A 20,281-nucleotide genomic window follows, 5' to 3' on the forward strand; every position below is an offset into this window, starting at 1 on the left:
AGACTGAAGTTTCTTCAGAAGGGGAAACGTTGACTCAACTTGGGACATATTTCTGTAGAGTGAAAAATGAGGGCACCAGAGCGAGAAACACAACAGGTACCGTCTGCTCTCCTCCAGAAATTTAGGCTCAAAATTAACATTGCGGCTTATGGGGGAGTTGCTGGAGTGCTTGTCACTTAAAGTGAAACTCTCACTAAAATGCAACCTAGGCTTTTTTGTGTAAATGTATAATTACCACGAAAGAGTCGCTTTAAAGACTGACCATATTTTCATTTTCGGCTCATTTTCAATGGGAGTACATGGGGCACTTTTATGCTAACATCAAAATCGCTGCTTTTAAAACACTAAGAAGGCTTGACACAACATGAAACTTTGCTCGTAGTATCACCAGGGTCTCTACACATGAACACGAGCACTGAAAACATTGTTTGTGTACTAAGAAGAGCGTTTTTGAATAAACACATGTTGGCAGCAGCTTCTTCCTCTAGCCGTCGTCAGGGCAGCCCAGAATTACATGAGGATCAACACATCTGGGTAGAGTGGATGTGGTTCAGTTGAGCTGTGGAGACCCTGGTGATACTCCGAGCAACGTTTCATGTTGTGTGGATCCTTCTTAGTTTTCTCCTGGAGCTCTGGTTCACCCGAAAGCATTCACTTTTTTTTTTTCAAAGTGAATGCTTTTTGGGTGAACCAGTGCTCCCGGAGAAAACCCGTCAAAAAATCCTGAGAATAGCTTTGTGGTTAGGGTTAGGGTTTGTTTTTTATTTTTGATTTAAGTAAAGTGCAAGATAGTAACTGGCGCGTGCGAGATAGTATGTCGCACTCCCGAGATAAAAAAAAAAGAAAGCAGAAAAGTAAACCTATCCATGTCACCTCCAGCACTCCACACTTTTCCACCTAAAAAGGGCTGTAAGAGGAAAACGCTTGTTATTCGGGGTGACGACACGTAAGCGGAACGTTTCTGCAGCGCTTGTGTTTGTTTCTGTCAGCGCTGCTTCTACGGTAGCACCGAGTGACCCGGAAGTTTTCCGAATGTCAATGATGGCGCTTCGCATGTCAGGGTGAATCCTCCAGATTGAAAATAGTTATAAAAGCAGTATGTTTTCATATTTTTAAGGATATAACGCTTTAGCGCATATTGGCTCGACTTGTGTCGTAGTTATTGAGGAGGAGATGGCTCTGTGTGAACTTAGTCGCAGTTTTCGGCTGTTGGTAGGTCAAATTCAACGATGTCGTCCGATTGTGGCTACAAATCAGACAGGTGAGCTAAGATGCGTTTTCCCTCTATGTGTGACAGTTTATGAACAGTTATACCTTCTAACATACCTTTGAATTCATCTAGCTACAGCAGTTTAACGTTATTTAACCAACGGTTTACCTTGTTAGCTTAAACTAGTTAAACTCAAATAAGGTGCGCTCACTTTAATCTCCGAGTCTGGTCCACTCATGAAACCTTCCTGATGTCTTTCAACCAGCTCGGTGTCTGAGTCAGGCAGCCCCTCAGCAGGAGCCCAGTCCAGATGAAAATGAAGCCGTGAACCCGACCTTTGTGAACAGGAACCCCCGGAACCTTGAGCAGATGGCTCTGGCCGTGAAGGAGCGGGGTTGGAAGACGACCTGGCCCCACCGGGAGTTCTACCACAGGTCTGTATGTTAAAACTGTTACAAACCTTGGATTCCTTATGAAAACTGTCGTGTAAAATCAGTTCCAGCTGATGTCCAGCACACTGGACTGTCAACCAGTTAATTTCAATTTAATGTGTATTTGAGTGATCACCTTGTCATGAGTGTGGTTTGTCACTAAACTTGTGTCAGTAACATCACAGACTCTAATCATGGACCTAGTGTATCACTATAGCCTGTGACTGTCTGCGATCTATATTTAACCAGTTAAATCCTATTTATATTTCAAGGGGGACTTGAGTACACAAAGGAAAATCAAGTCCAAATCAATTCTAAAACTGTTCCCCAGTATGTTTTCACGCTGGACTCCTCCTGCTTTAGTTTTTGTTTTTACTGTTTTTGTCTCTGATCTTTTCAGGTTGGTATTAACTCGCACCCAGCACCATGCGACGGCAGAAGTGTTCTCCTGCAGCTCTCCTGTCCCGGTGCTCTCCTGTTCGACCAAGGAGTGGGCGTTAAAGAAGGAGCTGGCCACTACAAATTGCGTGGCAGCGTGTCAAGCGGTGGGAGACGTGCTGGCACAAAGATGTCAGCAGGCTGGCATCACCAGGATGGTGTACAGGGCAATTCCCTGGACGTACCGCTCTGAAGCTGTGAGTACATGCAGCTGATGTTAGAGAATTATTGTATGTTGTTTTTTTTTCTTTTCTTTTTCTTTTTTTTTTTTTTTAAAGTTTCATATTCCACATATGATTTCTGGAGCTTTACAGGAAAACAATGTTGCAGCATTCGTCTTATCAAGAAGTCCCAGTTTTCTTCAGTTGCTTGGTAGAACAGCACTATTTTGCCGTAATGCTGCAGAAATGTTTTGTACAAAACTTCACCCGACTTTCAAAGCAGCATGAGTGTGAATAGATACTGCCTCATTTTTTAGTGAACTTATCCCTTAAGTTATCTCTTGTTTAATGTTTGTCTATCATTTTCCTCTTTAACAGGTTCAGTCGTTCAGGGCAGCAATGAAAGAGGGAGGTATCATCCTCAGTGAACCCCGGAGGAAATACGTTGGGACCTGATTTTAGGTGCCATCTATCATGTCTGTTGTTTTGTAAAAATGTCTTCTGAATCCCTTACTCTCTGCCCTTTGGTGAACTATGACTGTTCTGCCTTGTCACCACAGTGAATGACAATATAAAGATATACAAAACGAATGATAAGGTTGCTTGTCCCTGTGCTTTGTGTCTTATGATAAAATGCTTTTGAACAGAAGCAGCTCTTCTCTGGCGTGTTATTTAATCAACGACCAAGACATTTGATCTGAGTAAAATCATTTATTTTTCACTCATGGTGCTCATTGTAAACAATAGAGAGGCGCAGACAGGAAAGAGCTTAACACAACAAGGTATAGATATAGATGTGGACACTGTTTTAAAGAGGAATCATTTTAATCATGATACAGCGTGACGTTGGCTCAGGCAGTGGGAACAGTGTGTGTTGTGGGATTATAAAGTGCATGTTTTCTTCTTTCGTTGAGCATGCAGGTTAAATGGAGTAAGCTTTAGCTCGGGTTCACTGGATGAAAAATTAACACCATCATGAAATATTCCATGTCAGCATCTAATGATCAGGAGTCTGAAAACGGTGTTGTGAATCATTTCCTTCAATCCATTCGATGTCAAAATAAATAAATGAGAAAACCCTGAAAAAGTTGCTCTCACATGTTGGTATAAAAACACATAACCCAGGTTACAGCAATTATGTGTTGGGATATATGTATATATGTACTGTGCATACATGCAATACCTGGAGAAGTCACATTTATACTGCAATCCAACCAAGTGAGAAACAGTATGAGTTACATTTAAGATACAGCCACCACGTCGTAGTAAAAACACCAGTCATAGAGTCGTATTTCATTCTCAGGTTGAAGGCACTCATACAGCTCTGGTGTTTGAATAGAGGAAATAAAAATAAAATCGGTTCTTTACATACTGACATGATAAAGATTTAAATATATTCATTGGCACATTGGAACGCATTGTTTGGCAAACAGGTGTGCCATAAAACTGGCCCTGACTTGGTCCATAGTGCACAGCTTAGTTACAGTGAAATCCTCACATCCGTGGACAGTGTCATAAAATGTTACACACAAGAGAAAGCATGAAACATATTTAAAACTGTCTACCTTGGATTGGCAGCATACAGCCACATACTCGCAGAGGAAAGTAAAGAAGAACAGTAATTGCATAGATAATCGTCTCTGGAGTGGCGATACGAGAGGTGGAGAAGGGAACAAGGGAGATCGCTACATGAAGGGAGAGACCAATAGGTCTGTAGGTGGTAATGTGCGTTCTAAAAACACTTGAAAAAAACATAATACAACAATTTACGCTGATGATCAGCCATTAGATGTCCTGGCTGTCACCGGTAGAGGAATAATGCAGCAGGATCCTTTGATCAACAGTGAATAATAAATCAGTGATGAAGCAGAACTGCAAAAAACATTATCCAAAACGTTCCTCATGTAAATAATCTGAAATATAAAACCGGAATGTATCAGCGGATAAAAACCTTGGCATGTTTCCTTCAGGTGTCCCTCTCCCTCCTGTGACTCCCTGCTCCTCTGTGTCTTTGATCTCTTTACGTTCAGCTTTGACCTGCGTCCTGTAGGCTTCGTGGTTCAGGTGAAACATCCACACATGCGCTCTGGTGAGTCAAACTCCGTCGAACTTGGCTACGCCTCCGCTGCCCTGGTGACCGCCTCGGACTGCCAGGCAGCTTTGAAAAAAGCAAAGAAGTAGAGGAGATGCTTACAGAGTGGATAAATGTAATGAGCAGAGCCTGACTGATACACCGGCCGATCACAAATATCGGTATGCATGTTTTCAGACATGAACACTTTTTGAATCTTTTTAAAAACAGTATGCAAGATGCTTGAATAGATTTATAGTTGCTGAATGATGACTTTGACAATTGTTCAACCTTAGAATCTGAGAAATGAAGCTTGAAAATGATTTTAAAACGTATTGTATCTTCCATTTTCTGGAGTGGTTTTATAAAAGGACATCTAGTGACTTAACCACTCAAATAAAAGGGACATTGTACTGCTGCACTTCACCAACTTAACTGACATGCTTGTATGAATAAAAGCAAAAATAAGACTCAGATCCAGATCCAGCAAACTGAATGAAAGTGGAGTTGGTTACATAAATATTGTCAGTCCAAGTATCCCACACTTTTCATCATTTCATTCCAGCCTTCTATAAATTCATTTAACGTATACATCAGCCATTTCTGTGTGTAAACACTAAACTACGAGGAGAAAGAGACTGAGACTGTGCTTCATTTACCTGTCCTTTATCCCCATCATCTAGTTCACTAATGGACTGCATGAGGGAGAAGAGGTTCATCCTGCCACTGCGGTTAACACTTGAGGCAACCTTGTGATAAGACAGGAGAAAAGAAAAAGACATGAAAACAAACAAATTCAGATTCTGTGTGTGTGTGTGTGTGTGTGTGAGTTCATCTGTGTTGGGCAGTCTGCTCACCTTGTCCTTATCTGGTTCATTTACTGTGATAGCAGGATTGACTCCTGGTGGTCCCGTCTGCCCCGGTCCATGGTCGGTGTCAGACTTGGGCGTTGGCTCCACAAACACCTGATTGTGTTTGGGAAGATAAAAGGATTTAAGGTAAGATAGTCAGGATTTAAAATGTTAGTAAAACATCATTGATGTAACTTATTACCTCTGTTTCTTCTTCTGAATCATCTTTTTCATCTGGAGTCTCCTCATCTTCCTCAAGTCCCTCATCCTCCTCATCTTCTTCTTCTTCTTCCTCCTCCTCCTCGTCTGGTTTTCCTTCCTCCCCACCCTTCTCCTTGTTCACTGACTTTTGTCTTTGGTCTCTAGACTTTCGCCTCCAGAGTGTGCTGTGGCGCTGCTGGCTGGAATGATGAGGAACAAGTCCACAAATTACAAATCTAAAAAGTCACCAACAGCAGCAAACAATGAAAATAGATATCCTCTCATGAATGCCAAACCTCGCGTTGAGAATGCCGTTGTAAGTCTGGAGCTGCTTCATGAAGCCATCGTTGGGGTTGACGATGGATCGGCGTTCCCTAACATAGGCCAACGCCACGTCCAGCGGCCAGTGCTGCTGCTTCATGGCGTAGGCAATGACGGTGGACCCAGAGCGAGAAATGCCCATCTTACAGTGCACCAACACCGCCTGTCCGCTCTTCCTGTGATGCACAGAGTTCAGCAGAAGTTCACTCAGTTGGTTTAGGAGGGATGTTGGTGAAAAGTGAATAAATGGAGTGTACATGTAGAGGTGGTCACTAAATGAAACTAAAAATACTCTGAAGAAATACCCTCTCATGCTCTGTTTGGATCGTGCAGTCAATTTGTGAATTTGTGGACTTCATTCACAAACTACAAACTTACAAACTATTGTGCAAAACCATTGTTGTTTGCAAATGATTGCATTCTATTTTTACTTAGATTTTACACAGCAACCCAAGTTTTGGGGGGATAAGGGTTGCATTGTGACAATTGGTGCTGACAAACAAGGTCCATGATATAAAGGAATAGTTCAACATTTTGGGAAAAACACTTATTCACCTTCTGGATGGTGAGATAGATAAGAAGACTGACGCCCCTCAAATATGTGTGCTCAATATGAAGCTACAGTCGGCGGCCAGTTATGTTAGCTTAGCATAATGGCTTGATACAGAAGGAGACAGCAATCTTGGCTCTGTATATGGGTTAAAGGACTCCTGCATATCCGCCCCTCTAATACTCACAAATTATCACATTATATCTCAGTATTTCTTGGCCAGACACTTCCTGGAGTCTTTGCTGGTTGCCTGGCAACTGTTGAGCACAATTAGAGGGGCTGGTGATGTAGATCTTTTTGTCACCGTTGGACCGTTGGACATTGCGAGGCAAGACAGAGAGCTTTACTTCAAAAAATGTATTCCAATACCCGTACCTGTATCACAATTAGAAATGTGATAACTTTTATATAACTATATATAACTTGATTACTTTCCGTTACTTTTGGATTACCTCAACACCAAACACATGCAAATAAAGACAGAAGTGTCGTCGTGTGTGCATGTGCATGGTTCCAGACTGGTAAATCATTCTTTTTTTAAAGATTGTAATCCTGTTCGTAATTTCCCTCTTTCACTGAATGTATCTGTGATCTAATTACATCTGTTTTACTGCAACTTTACCTGACTAGTTACCTTTTTTTGTATCCTGATCCTATTACACTTAATCCTGTTATATGTACCCAATACCCTACCTCTGCTACGTCTGCGCTAGTCTGTATCACAATACAGGAAGTCATCCTGGAGTGCTGACACTAATAACCTTTGAATACTTGAGGAAGTGTCAACAATGTCCCCTCTTTAAGCAGTCTCAAGTGTGTGGAACATGTTGATGTTGATTTTAATGACAAGACAAATCAACATGTGGAGTGGATGATAATGGAAATGTGATGCAATGTTCTTGTCTATAATCTGCAAAAGATGGTACTTATGCCTTTTTACAAGTTTGGACTGAATGGGTGCAATACCTTGCAGTGTTGATGAAGTTGTATGTGTCTGGCCAGTGACTGAGCAGGTCGGTGGCCTCCACATCATACACTCTGATGTTCATGTAAGTGAAGGACTCCGGGAAAAAGTTGTCAATCTCCCTTGTCATATTCAGAATATAGCCCACACTGAAAAAAACACACAGACATAGAATTAGAGCCACAGCACTGACTCAGCAAACCACAATGCACAATTGACTGTCACCCGTGTCATGAATGGAAAGTAGAGACAGACAACAATAGCAGGTAAAAACACTGACTTGTTTTTCTGCAGCTCCTCAAAGTTCGCTGCGTTCCACTCAGAGCCCTGAAACCAGATAATGTAAGAAAAACTGAGACGAGGCCCGAGAGGAAAGAAAGGAAAAGGTCTAAATAGTCGTCTTCCCTATCGCTCTCAACACACATCTAACACAAAGGGGAAGTCAAAGTCACATGACAACATCCTGGTGAAAGCACACTTCCGTCAGTTTACTGACTGAAGCACAAGAAAGGCTTCTTGACATGGTAGTAAAACACTGCTGTACTTGAGGTCCAGCACTCACTCACCAGGTAAAGGTAGTCAAATATTTTGGAGGGTTTGTCCATCTGAGCCATGGTGACCAGGATCTCATTGTCGATATACTCCTTAAAAGGTCTTATGTCGAAGGCTAATCTGGTCTTCAAGGCAGAGTGCACCTACAGTAGCAGAGGAAGGATCAAATTATAGAGACGTACGTTAATTCTCATTTCTTTTTAACTCTTATTTTCCTCAGCCATGCTTTAGTCTTTCTCTGACTGCATTCAAGCCAGCGTCCTCTTTTTGCACCCTCCATATGTCTTACCATCTTAGATGTGAGGTTGTCTAGGTCTTCAGTCCTCATGATGTCTCTCAGGTGCTCTCTGATTAGCCCCTCATTGGAAACTCTGTCTGCCGAACTTGAAATACAAAAAAAGTGAAAATTAGGTCCAAGCAAACACATGAGTATTAACAATAATGGTACAAACAAACTGGATCTATGGAATAATGTCAGTTGATGGATGCTTTTAATTTGCTAGAGAGCAGGAGATCTGATCGAGTATGAAGTAAACGGCACGGGGAGTTGATGGAGCATTTTTTCAGAACTTTTTTTTTTCATTCAAAAAACTATAATAAACAGAACACAAACATTTCTGTTACCTTTTGTTATGGAAGATTAAATGATATGTTCCAAATAAAACATCGACTTTTAAACAACTGATAAAGTAAGAATATGTAAACTATTTTGACAGCCTTTTACTGAAATGTCTCAAGTGAATTTTAGGTGGGGCGGCCTGTGTGTAAATGTGATTAGCACAGAATTGGATACATCTAACACTGATCAATCAGTCGCAGGTCACGCTGAAAACTGGCCAGCTCCACTTTCCTGACAGACTGATCGTTGCCGCCTGATTAATTTATTTCCATGTTTACAGCAGAGGACAGTGGTGGAATGTTACTAAAAATGATTTATTCAAGTACTATACGAAATGGCTTTGACGTTTGGTACTTTACTCACCTGTGTCCATTACTGTCCTTGCGGACCGACTCCAGGTCGTCCATGGCCTCCCACTCATTGAGGCAGAAGCGGTCTGACTCGATGTGCTGGTGGTAGTGCTGGGCCCACTCCAGGCCGTTACCTGGGATCACCGTTGCCTTGACCGCCCGCTCGCAGCAGCCATGCAACACCTGCAGCACTGACCTTTCAGTGGTGGGAAATGGTGAACAGAGGGTCATGTATATTTGAGGACATTAAAAATCTCAGAAAGAGTGTACAAAGTCCATTAATGTTTTAACATGAACATGTTAAAGTGTGTCAGCACTTTCACTCACCACATGGTCTGCATGGAAACAGGCTTAAAAATTCTAGTCTCTTCGGCCGAGGTCACGCTAAAGCCACTATGGGAATAAGAAAAAATTGAGATTGTTGATTCAATAATAAATAAATAATTAAGTCTGAGGAAGATAAGGAGAAGAACGAGAAAGATATACTGATAAGAAGCATTATTGCGCAGACAGGTACAGATTGTTCAGTTATTCTGTGTAAATTAGTGTTGGCTCTTGTGAAGAAAGTGGAGACAGAAAATGTGATGACAGAGAGAGAGAAATTTGCACAGTCAGAGGTGTGATCCAGCCTAATGAGGGTGAACATGCTGGTGTGACATGGCAGCTCATCAGAGTGTCTGACAGCAGATTAGATAAAACACAGCAGTAGACAGTGGAGCCATCACACCCGCTGCTTTTAGAGCTGCTAAGTCTCAGTTACACTGTGACCTTCTCTACAGCTCCTCTCTGAACATCGACATCTAAAGAGCTGCCACATTTAAAACAAATTTGGAGGAAGTTTATTTACCAGAGCTTTCAAAACCAGACTCGCACTAACGTTTCCCTACAGTCACAGATTGGGGCCAACCATTCTTTACTTTCACTTCATTGCAAAAACAAATGATCTCCACGCTTATGTAAGGCTCTGAGTGAGTGATAAGCGCAGTTGTAATTCATGGAGAATGATTCAGCTCCATAAATAGACACATTATTCGTTCACATCATCTCTGGCCAGACTCCCAGACATCCCAAACTGCAGCGTCTGTTCTGCAGCCTCATAAACTCACTCACTTGCGCTTTTACAATTCAAGCCTCACTCTCTTTTTATGAATGTTTCTCACCCATCTCCATCCAGATACACCTGTGTGTCGCTCCATACTGGCAGAACCAGGCCAATGGTGCACTGATCACTGCAAAGAGACAGGGAGGACACAGAGACAAGGAAGGTGGCTTAACCTGAACCAGATATGACTAACTGAATGGAAATCTTATCTTGTGCTCGCTCTGTGACACAGTACACCAGCATCCTGGTTACACACACCTGTCTTGGTTGGGGAAATCCATGCCCAGCAGGATGCTCTCTTGCTTGTTGCCCAGGGTGGAGACAACAATCAGATACCGGACTCTGGCTGGGTTGACAGACTCCAGCTGAACCGCCTGGCCGAGAGCAACAAGAGGATGTGAGAGACAGAAAGGAGAAGCCGGAGTAAAATGAATGTACTTCACACACTGTTTCTTCTGAAGTCTGAAGTTACCCATTAAACCAAGTAGATCTGTCTGATTGTGCACAGTGCAAAATATTTATCTTGGCCATCCTGGGAAAATCAAATCAGGGAAGTAAATTTTGTGTTTAAAGAGAAACTCAGAAACTGGATGTAGTCCACTTAAAGGACCATACTTCTGTTGTACATGTTTCAACCCATTTACTCTAAATGATCATGTTCTACAACAAGGCTTATGTTTTAGATTTGTGGTTAGATATTTCAGCCATCCACACAGCCTGTTTTAAATACCTCTCTGGGTAATCCATCAAACTCAAGTTACACAATAGATGCATGGTAACACAGCTGAAAGCAAAGGGGTTTGGAACGCTGACAACTGAATTATTAAAGAAATATTTGCAAGAAGAGCATGTTTGCCATCTTTTGTATAATTTCAGCTGTATTGCCATGTAGGAACAACATAACAGACTAGGAAATTAAAAATACCTAAATGTTCAGCCTGACAGATTACGCATACCAAGAATGTTTTCTGATTTTAGAGCTGCAACGAGTCCAACAGCTGCCTTAAAAACTGACTGGTCAATCTCAAGATCCGTGGAAGGCTCTGTAAAGTGGCAGTGAAGTGACCAGTATTTTCAATACATGTTTATGTTAATTTTTGATATCCAGAAGTCATTTTGTCCATCACATAATGACTGTCTACCTGATGTGTCCCAGCCACGTTTGTACATGTTATGATATTAGTATGATATTATCTGATGTATCAATACGGAAGAAGTAAAATACTCCAGTAGTCAAAAATGCTCTCTAATTCTGATTATGAGTGTTTTCTCTCTCCATACCAAGGACCAATCTCATACCAGTGCTTCTTTTGTCTATTTCTATGTAAGGTAACATGAGGCCAGGGATGTTCTGGAAATAAGAACTGAGACTCGCAATCCGCCATGAATTAATTAATTCAGAAACACTGAATTCTATAATGGCATTAACAAGGAAACTGGTTTGTTCACACCACTGCAGATACTTATTCTACTTAAGATTAACATCACCACCAATACTGATCATGTATATCGGATTTATGCATCCCTAGATTTTGTTTACATTGAGAGGGGTCCATAATGCTAGGACACTGTAAAATGATGATAAGCAAGATGATTACCTCACCTTACATCAATTTATGAGTCTTTTTAGTGTACTAATGCTCTGAGCTTTACTGTTGTTTTTTATATATGTCAAGATTACAAATTTGCTTTACTAACCAAGTCATAAAAAAACAAAAATCTTAACTGATGTTATCTGCAACATGCATGTAACCACGACGCCTCACCAGCTTGATAGTATCTTCTGGTCTGAGCTGTTCAACCATGGCGTGAAGTTGTTTGCGTCGTGTGTCTGACGCTCTGTTGCCTTCCTTCACAGGAGAGACTGGAGTGGGCGAACTCTCCTCATGGAGGTCTGCCCCTTTGCCTTCTTCCAGCAGGTGAACGGCCCCCTTCACAAGGGCAAAGCTCTCCCTGCCAAGAGACAGAGATCTGTGAGTATAATGCTGCTGCGGAAATCATTTTGTTAGGTCTGTGATTAGAAAACAATTCGAAGACAACCCTACCTTTTCTGGAGTCTCCCTCTTCTTTGTTGGAGTTCATCCTTAAAAAATGATATAAAATACAAGCCTCATCAACTACACTGCAGATGATGATTACTATAGTGTTTAACCACAGGGGGTCTGTTCTAGATATTCCAGCAAACTGTAACGTCCCTGTTGTGCAGACTACTTGAATTTGTGAAAAAGAGCTGACATATGCACATCCCAAAGAAACCTCTAAGCAGATGGTGGCGTTTTAGCACAGTAATTAATAAGAGGAAGTGGTTCACAATGTTTCTAATGTTCCCAAAACGGCACACTGCTAAATTGATGCAGACTAAAGACAAACTTTCTGGGAGCACTGGATGCAGTGTGAGTTGTTTCCCTGTCAAAAAGTGTGCACACAAATAACTGAAATGTGGTGTAACACAGATAAGGTGCAGCGGAAGACTGACGTGAGCAGACAGACACAAAGAGTCATATGTAAGGACAGGGAAGAAGGCACTAACGGGAAAAAACAAAAACAAAGATAGTGTCAGTGAATAAGAACTTAAAGAGAAATGCGAAGCAAGAGAGGGGAGGAGGAAACCATCAAGAGAGGGACGGAGAGCAGTAGCAGAAGTAACAAGGGTTTGCAGAGAAAGAAACTTGAGACAGTAACATTACCTGTTACGCAACTGACAAGTCCAGACAGAGTAAAAAAAAAAATTAAAGAGGAGAAGTGGGCCAGGAGAGGAACGATGAGGGTTTGAAGAAGAAAAAAAGGAGAGAGCACAAGTTAAGATAGTAGGGGCGATTAGGATTCTGTGTATAAAATATGCAAAAAAAAAAAAAAGTGAGATTGGACCCACAGGCAGGCCATTTATGATTTAGTTGGCAATGACAAAAGGCCAGAGGAAAAGCCAGGCCTTGCATGTAAGGTTAAGTATTCCTCATAATAGAGAGACAGAGTGAGAGGAGAGGAGGCAGAGACAGAGGCTGATGATACAGGGTTTATATGATTATATGTATGCATTTAACAATCAACAGTGGCAGTGGGCATTGAGACAGACAGGAGGTGATCCAATCACTGACATCACTGTAATGGATGTGAATGGGAGCAGCTAAATCACTTTGATGACCGTATATCTGAGTTATGTTTCCCCTGTAAGCCTATCAATGCAATCACATCCCTGGCAACAACTGATAAGCAAAACAGCAACATATTCATTCAGGCAAATGTAGTGCTGATATCCACAATCAGGAACAACTGCTCTTCGTACAGAACCTGGAGGGTCTGGCATGTACAGCTCTTATCAGCTTCATATTTGAGGATATGATGCCACATGCCCCGCTTATTTGTGAACAAGAATGCATGGGAACAAGTGAACTCACTTGAGCGGTGGAGAGGGTTGGGTTCCTGTGCAGTGTCAACAGAGCCATCACACACTACTACAGGTATGTCTCCGCAAAACCTGCTGCTGCTTCAGACAAGCTCTGACAGGCTTGGTAGGCTCCTCAGCCAAGTGTGCTGTGGGCGGGGCGAATGCTGGTATAAGCTTCTGAAATCACACATGCATATCTGGGTTAAATATCATCCAATGAACAGCCTTTATATGAATGAGTCCTAGAGTCAGAGGGTGCCAGTAGTTTGGTTTAGGGAGTCCTGTGAAGTGAAGGTAATAGTTTTTGCAATAGCTAAATGGTTCTTTCAACCAGCAGAGGTAGAATTGGGCAATAAGAGGACATTTGTAATGGGACATATTTATCTTTAGAGGTTTTGTCATACCTCTGGCAGTACTAGGACACCAATCGCATTACTGAATAACTTACTGAATTCTTATCTTGTTATTTAATCTATAAAGGGTTACTGAATTGCGTCTCAAGAAAATGTCATGATATTTTGATGATATAACTGGCATAACATTGTTTTGTGTAATATGTTGCCATGTGTAATGTTGTGCAATATAAGTCTATTGTATGTATAGGATCACTTTAATCAATTGTGACTGGGCCCAAGAAAAGTAACAGTGTATCCTTTTCACAGAATGCCATGGCAGTAAATTGACAGCTGTCATACCATGTACATTTACTTATTTAGGGCATTTAATTCTACTAATTAGTGTTCTACTAAATAGATATTCAAAGTAATAATGTCTCTCAGGAGATGATTAAGTGTGTTCTTCAACCAAAAGACCCATCTGCTTTTAGGGATCACTTTAAAAAATAATGACAATAATAATTGTTTAATACCATGTAAACTACTCACTAAATCACTTACATTTTGATATTTCAGTATTTGACTTGATAGTTAATTCTGTGAAATAATTCAATTCAATGGTATTCTACATTAAGAACAAACATATTACACAACAAACAAATACTATAAAATAACAGAAATAAGACAAAATACTTATAATTTAGTTAGCCCTACTAATTTAGCAAACCCTAGTCTCAACGATTCGTTTTTTAATTCTTCCCACATACAGGAACAAAACTGCATTCCTTTAGATTCAACACTATTCTATTGTGAACATTATGAAAAGAAACACTTTACAAACAAATACTATAAAATAACATAGAAATAAAACAAAATACTGACAAATTAGTTCAGACAGGGCGTAATGTTCGCTGGTAAAGTGCAATCATAAAGAAGTTTATCAAGTATGGCGTCAATATAAATAGCATTCCAGTAAACAGAGGTTGGTGCAGTGAGATGAATGCCCTGAGGGCTTTCTTCAGCGTGCGGACTGGTGACCATCATAAGTCATGAATAGCGTGGTAACGCCTGTATTATACTGCAGCTAATCTGTGAAATGGCCTCGATTCGTTGTATGCAGATATTACACTGATAACTGTTAACAGGTCAGTAACTAAATGAAGTGCCTTGGTCCAAACCGCGGTTCATTTCTGCAACAAAACCACAAACAAGCTGTAACGTTACAGCCTGGAACAGCCAGTCCAAGCTAACAGCTGACGGTTAACAGCAGCCGCAATGTCCGCGATATGAACATTTAAAAAAAAATAAATAAATAACCTGAAGAAAGACAGCATTCTCACCTTTTTTTCCAGACTGGGTCCTCACTCCAATTTCCTGCTGTAAAAAAAAACAAACGCTGGAGTAGTGTGTGCTCCTTATTCCGCCCTCTGCTGCTGTCGAGGTGGGGACCGCACCGAGTACCGCCGCTGGAGGAGTCCACCACCCAACTGAAGCGGCGCGAGGACGGGGAAGTGCAGGAGAGGACAGTGACGTCATACGCAGGCGAACTTGTCCGAGGCACGTCGAAGTAGCTCTGTCTGTTTGGTCTTTGAGTTTGGTGAGCACTAAAGAGAAGTACACGAGTATTATAAGAAATAAGGGTTCTTATACAGCAGAATGGTCAATGTCTGTCCTATTGTATGTTATTATAAGTATTACTGATGGATCACTGTGTAAGCAGCGTTTTAATCATGTTCAGACTGCTACAGAAGGCTCCTTTAAAGTGCAATTCTTGTACTTGTACTTGTGCACTCGAGTGTTTCCATTTTAGTCTGCTTTATACCTCTACTTTAACTCCACAATGACTTTACAGATTCAAATGAATGATATAGAATATTTCCAACAAATAAATGATGACTCATTCTAGTATTATAACACTTCGAAGCAGCAGGCACATATAAGGTCATTAAACAAGTCTCCGTCTTTACCAGCTGCAACATTAAACGGATGTGCACCTAATTGCATGAAAAATAATGCAAACTTTACTTTACTTTTGCACCGTTAGGCCTACTTAGTAAAAAAACAATAAATATATTTGTAAAAGAGTATTCAAACAATGTGATGTTACTATTTACTTAATTGACTGACTATCCTCTGAGATGTAAATAATTAGAATAATAAAGTAAAATCTAAGTGTGCAGTATTGTATTGTAAATGCACTCTCTACTTTCTATCACTGCTGCATTCATATTCTAATAAACCACGTTTCCATATCGTCATGACAGAGAAAAAAAACAAAACTTTTGATTAATGTAGTCTTAGTCGTTGTTTTGTCCCACAGCCAGCCCGTGCCGGTGTTACGACATTGTCTGCTCCTTACTGTTTTACAGATCCCAGGAAGCGAATTGAGAGGAGAAACGTAAACATGCCCTTACTAGGCTCAGATGCCTCAGGAGATATAGGCTGCTACTGAATAAATGATTAAAGTGTTAAAAAGACTGATGATTAATTTACTTTGACGCACTCTTTTACAACTATTTTGTACAACTGACACCCTGACCAATAAGACACCAGACAAGACGAGCGTTATAACTTTTATCCTTAAAGTTTAATCAGATCTAGTTTGAAGGGTGGATCGATTTGACAGCTATAAACAGACGCACGCGGTCTATTAGAGAGGAAGACGGAACGAGCAGATCCTTCCGTTGGGTTAAAATAGCTACAACTCCACGCATGCGCAGTTAGCGTACTTCCTGGTGCGTGTGAATGAGCGTTTGAACTGAAGTTCGTGCACAACACTGAAGGTTAAAACCGTGTTAGCAGCAGTCTGGACGCACGTCTGTCCGGAGGCAGCGACATATCTTCTGGACCGCTGAGGTGTGATGCAGGCAGCCGGTAAACTCATGAAGGTTTTCCTGACGAGGCGCATCCCGCCAGAAGGGATGAAGATCCTGTCAGCAGCTGGAGTGTATGCAGCACCTTTAACAGTCAAACTGCATTTTATTAGATATCATGAAGGCAGCAGAAACAGCAGCAGGCTGTGTGTCTGTCCCCAACAGTGCAGTCTGATTGTCTTTACCTTTCAGTTTGACTCGGTGTTTAAAACAGATGTTTGGCTTGGTTTCCTGTCTCTGAGTGACACGCCATCATTTGGTCCCTCTCCATGACAACAGGTGTGAGGTGTCTCTGTGGGACTCGGATGAACCGGTACCGAGGGAAGAGCTTCTCAAAGGTGTGCAGGGGGCTCATGGGCTGCTGTGTCTGCTGTCCGACAAGATCGATGCTGAGGTTCTGGATGCTGCAGGTACTTCCCAGCTGTGTGTGCAGAACTGAGCCAATGCACCGATCAATCAATCAATTTTACTTTATTTCAGCTAAAAATTATCCATTCAGTATAAATAATGCTTTCCAGGTTGTCCTGGGTATATAATAACAACTTTATTCATTAAGCACTTTCAAAACAAAATTACAAAGCACTTTATATTTAAAAAAAAAAAAAAAAAGGATAAAAGTAAGTAAAATCCTGGATATAAAACAAAGTAAACTGATTTAAAGAAGTACAACAGTTGACATCAGTGAATAGGAAAAAGCTGTGAGATAAAAGTGATTTTAAGAATAGATTAAAAAGACAACACTGAGCTGAGCCTGACCAGTCGAGGCTCCGTATACATGCAGTAAATCTAATTTAACTATAGAATTTAAAGCTTCATACATTAACTACACATCCAAGGGGCAGTTACACATTATTGATTTAAAACATGAAAATCAGACATTTCCGCTGACCAGGATGATGTCTTCATGTTGCTTATTATAGTTGACCAGTGATGTGAAATGTAAAGATAATTGCAGTGCTTGTAAATAATTTTCACCAGTCTTGGATGTCAAGTTTTATAGAGATCTGTCGGTAAGAGTGAAAGAAGCCAAATTAAATTGACTTAGATTATAGTTTGAGTTTAAGTAAGCTTAAGTTTGAAGTGGAACATTAGATGGACTCTTAAATTGGTAAAGGATGTGTCAGAGATAATGATTCATATGTGAAGACTTAAATACTCCTTACGAAACACAAACATTTTCAAAGGCGCAAATACTTTTCATACAAACTTTAATTTATCATATGAAACAGAAAAAGAAGCAATTCCGCAGAACCTTGGATAAATTTGCTTAAAAATGATTGCAACGATCAAAGTTGTTACAGATATTAGTTTTAGGGTGATTAAAACATATCAAACATTTGTAGCAGTCTGTTTATCACGTGTCTGGATGTGTGTCTCTGCTTCCAGGACCCAACCTAAAAGTAATCAGCACTCTGTCGGTGGGATTTGACCACATGGCTCTGGGTGAAATCAAAAAACGGTAAGCTGCACATACCAACAGTCAACTAGTAGGATTACCTGTCTACAGTTACATCGCTGTCTGTTTCCACCAGTGGCATACGTGTTGGATACACTCCGGATGTCCTGACTGACGCCACAGCAGAACTGACGGTTGCTCTGCTGCTGGCCACCGCTCGCAGGTTACCAGAGGGAGTGGAGGAGGTCAAAAAGTCAGTTCCACTCAGTTACACATTTACACAAATCAGTCTCTAATTATCTTGTGATGTTGTGTCTGTAACTGTTTAACCAAGAGTACAACTAACGACCCCAGTGGAGTCACACAGCACTCATACTCCGTTTCTTGGTCTCTGTCAGTGGTGGCTGGAGCTCGTGGAAACCTCTCTGGCTGTGTGGGTATGGTTTGTCCGGCAGCACGGTGGGAGTCATTGGACTAGGACGCATTGGTAATCATCATAAGATCTGATATCATATGACAAGATCCCGCTGCAGCCAGATCCTGTCTTGTCATGCAGGCCTTGCAGCGTGTGACATTATTGTATTTCCCCGGTGAGACGTGTTTGTAGGTGAATAACTGGAGGTGTTTGTGTTCAGGCATGGCCATCGCTCAGAGACTCAAGCCCTTTGGAGTGAAGAAGCTTCTCTACTCTGGGAGAACAGCCAAGGCCCATGCTGCTGAGGTGAATGGAGAGTTTGGTAAGGAAACAGGAGAGAAGCTAACCCCCTGAGAGCGAATCAAGGCAGGACAGAGGAATTGAAAATCATATAATGTTATAAGTCTGTTTATGTTTCCTTTCTTCCTGTTTTACCCCCCCCCCCCCTCCCTGTTGGACAGTTCCCCTGGACACACTTGTGTCCGAGAGCGATTTCATAGTAGTTTCCTGCTCCCTGACGCCAGAAACCCAGGGGCTGTGCGACAAGGCCTTCTTCAGCAAGATGAAGAAAACAGCCGTCTTCGTCAATTCAAGCAGGTAGACTCCCAAAGCAACGCCAAGTTGGCTGTGCCAGCGCAATAAAGGGAAACATACACAAATCAGTCACAACTTCAGGATCACTGACGAGTGAAGTGACTAATATTGATCATGATCTGCTGGAAATCGCTGAGTCCTGGCTTTTACGTGGATGTCACACCACGCTTGTTTCAGCACGTCCTGTAGATGTTTGATAAGATTGTGATCTGGGGAATTTAGAAGCCAGATCACTGCCTTCAGCACTCTGTCACGTACTCTATGTAGTTCCTGGACAGTTTTAGCAGTCTGGCAGACATCCACATAAGGGCCACGACCCAACACTTCCATTCAGAACATGGCATTGTAACAAAATGCCCTCTCTATTCCATTTTCAGCAGACTTACTGATGTCTTTACCATATATCTTCATGCAGATGTCACTTTAGTCACTGTTCCTAATGAGCACTCTCGCCAATTAAACAGTCTTTGGGACTAAAACTAACAATTAACCCTCTATCAGAGTCCCTTACATCTACTTTGGTTTGTTCAGGGTTTTCCTCTGATTTGTCACCTCTCTGTATGTTTGTCCTTAAAATACAAAACAAGAATGGATATAAGGTGAATTGATTGTTTTAGGGGAGCTGTGGTGAACCAGGAGGATCTTTACGAGGCTTTGACCACCGGACAGATCGCTGCGGCTGGACTGGACGTCACGACACCCGAGCCGCTCCCAACAAACCACCCACTCCTCACGCTTAAAAACTGCGGTGAGTAGACTGGATGTGCAATACGGAGAAATGTTTCTGGCCTCTTTTCCCTCCTGATTACCTTTTTATTCTTTTTTTTTAATCCTGCCTCGTCCTGTGCAGTGGTGTTACCACACATCGGCAGCGCCACCTACTCCACCAGAGGCATCATGGCAGCTCTGTCAGCTCGGAACCTGCTGGGAGGTTTACAGGGCACAGACATGCCGAGTGAACTCAACTTCTAGTTCTTCTAGAGACTGAGCCGCTGTGCCTAAACGTGCTGCCTCCTCTGGTGCTGCACGGATAACATGACAGTAAAGTGCTGGTCTAGTGATGGTCTCTAATGTGAGACCAATGTTAAGCAAAGGAAAAGAGCTGTAGGTATAGAAATGTAGTTTAGTGATGCTCGCATACATGTTGACATCATGTCAGTGTTAACTTGATTCTGTGAGTTACTAATGAACTGCACTTTAAATATGCAATGTGCATTTTTGAGGAAGGAAATTAGTTCTTGTAAAAGAAGAAGAAAAAAAAAAACCCAAGCAGCACTCCTTAACCTTAGTTTTTGTTAAAGCACAACACATGCTCGTGTCTCATGTCAAAAAACTTGCATTTGAAGTGAGAAATCTTTGTCTTTCTTTGTGTAACCTGTGTCATTAAAGGTGCTCTGTGAAACGTCTGTGTTGTGCTGGAAGCTGGTTGACTGTTTACAAAAGCAGACTCCTTTTCTTAACT

At 41.5% G+C, this 20,281-nt stretch overlaps 3 protein-coding genes across 4 annotated transcripts; 2 read left to right on the forward strand and 1 right to left on the reverse strand.

Moving 5' to 3' along the window:
* Window positions 1–973: 973 nt before the first annotated feature.
* mrpl18 (mitochondrial ribosomal protein L18) lies at window positions 974–2,889 on the forward strand. Its single transcript, XM_037076517.1, has 4 exons — window positions 974–1,261; window positions 1,476–1,644; window positions 2,042–2,276; window positions 2,619–2,889. Exons 1-4 carry the CDS (start codon window positions 1,174–1,176, stop codon window positions 2,694–2,696), a joined length of 570 nt encoding a protein of 189 aa, XP_036932412.1. The 5' UTR covers window positions 974–1,173; the 3' UTR covers window positions 2,697–2,889.
* A 531-nt stretch (window positions 2,890–3,420) lies between these two features.
* si:ch211-203d1.3 (protein phosphatase Slingshot homolog 3) lies at window positions 3,421–15,068 on the reverse strand. Of its 2 annotated transcripts, none has more exons than XM_037076514.1 (17): window positions 14,883–15,068; window positions 13,217–13,385; window positions 11,867–11,904; window positions 11,588–11,774; window positions 10,080–10,195; window positions 9,880–9,948; window positions 9,047–9,112; window positions 8,733–8,915; window positions 8,040–8,133; window positions 7,765–7,893; window positions 7,479–7,525; window positions 7,201–7,347; window positions 5,660–5,860; window positions 5,365–5,563; window positions 5,169–5,276; window positions 4,971–5,060; window positions 3,421–4,398 (listed from the first exon to the last, which is right to left on the reverse strand). In XM_037076514.1, exons 2-17 carry the CDS (start codon window positions 13,262–13,264, stop codon window positions 4,267–4,269), a joined length of 1,854 nt encoding a protein of 617 aa, XP_036932409.1. In that variant the 5' UTR covers window positions 13,265–13,385; window positions 14,883–15,068; the 3' UTR covers window positions 3,421–4,266. The 2 variants fall into 2 exon arrangements, with proteins under 2 accessions (XP_036932409.1, XP_036932410.1); XM_037076515.1 differs by lacking the exon at window positions 14,883–15,068 and adding an exon at window positions 12,509–12,519 and having other exon boundaries at window positions 13,217–13,311.
* A 1,116-nt stretch (window positions 15,069–16,184) lies between these two features.
* Window positions 16,185–20,225, forward strand: grhpra (glyoxylate reductase/hydroxypyruvate reductase a). Its single transcript, XM_037076516.1, has 9 exons — window positions 16,185–16,488; window positions 16,694–16,824; window positions 17,801–17,873; window positions 17,947–18,063; window positions 18,209–18,297; window positions 18,446–18,547; window positions 18,687–18,822; window positions 19,437–19,567; window positions 19,670–20,225. The coding sequence occupies exons 1-9, from the start codon at window positions 16,403–16,405 to the stop codon at window positions 19,789–19,791; spliced, it is 987 nt and encodes a 328-aa protein (XP_036932411.1). The 5' UTR covers window positions 16,185–16,402; the 3' UTR covers window positions 19,792–20,225.
* The last annotated feature ends 56 nt before the right edge of the window (window positions 20,226–20,281 follow it).

Source organism: Acanthopagrus latus, chromosome 18 (genome assembly GCF_904848185.1).
Source record: "Acanthopagrus latus isolate v.2019 chromosome 18, fAcaLat1.1, whole genome shotgun sequence".
In the NCBI taxonomy this organism is placed as follows: Eukaryota; Metazoa; Chordata; class Actinopteri; order Spariformes; family Sparidae; genus Acanthopagrus; species Acanthopagrus latus.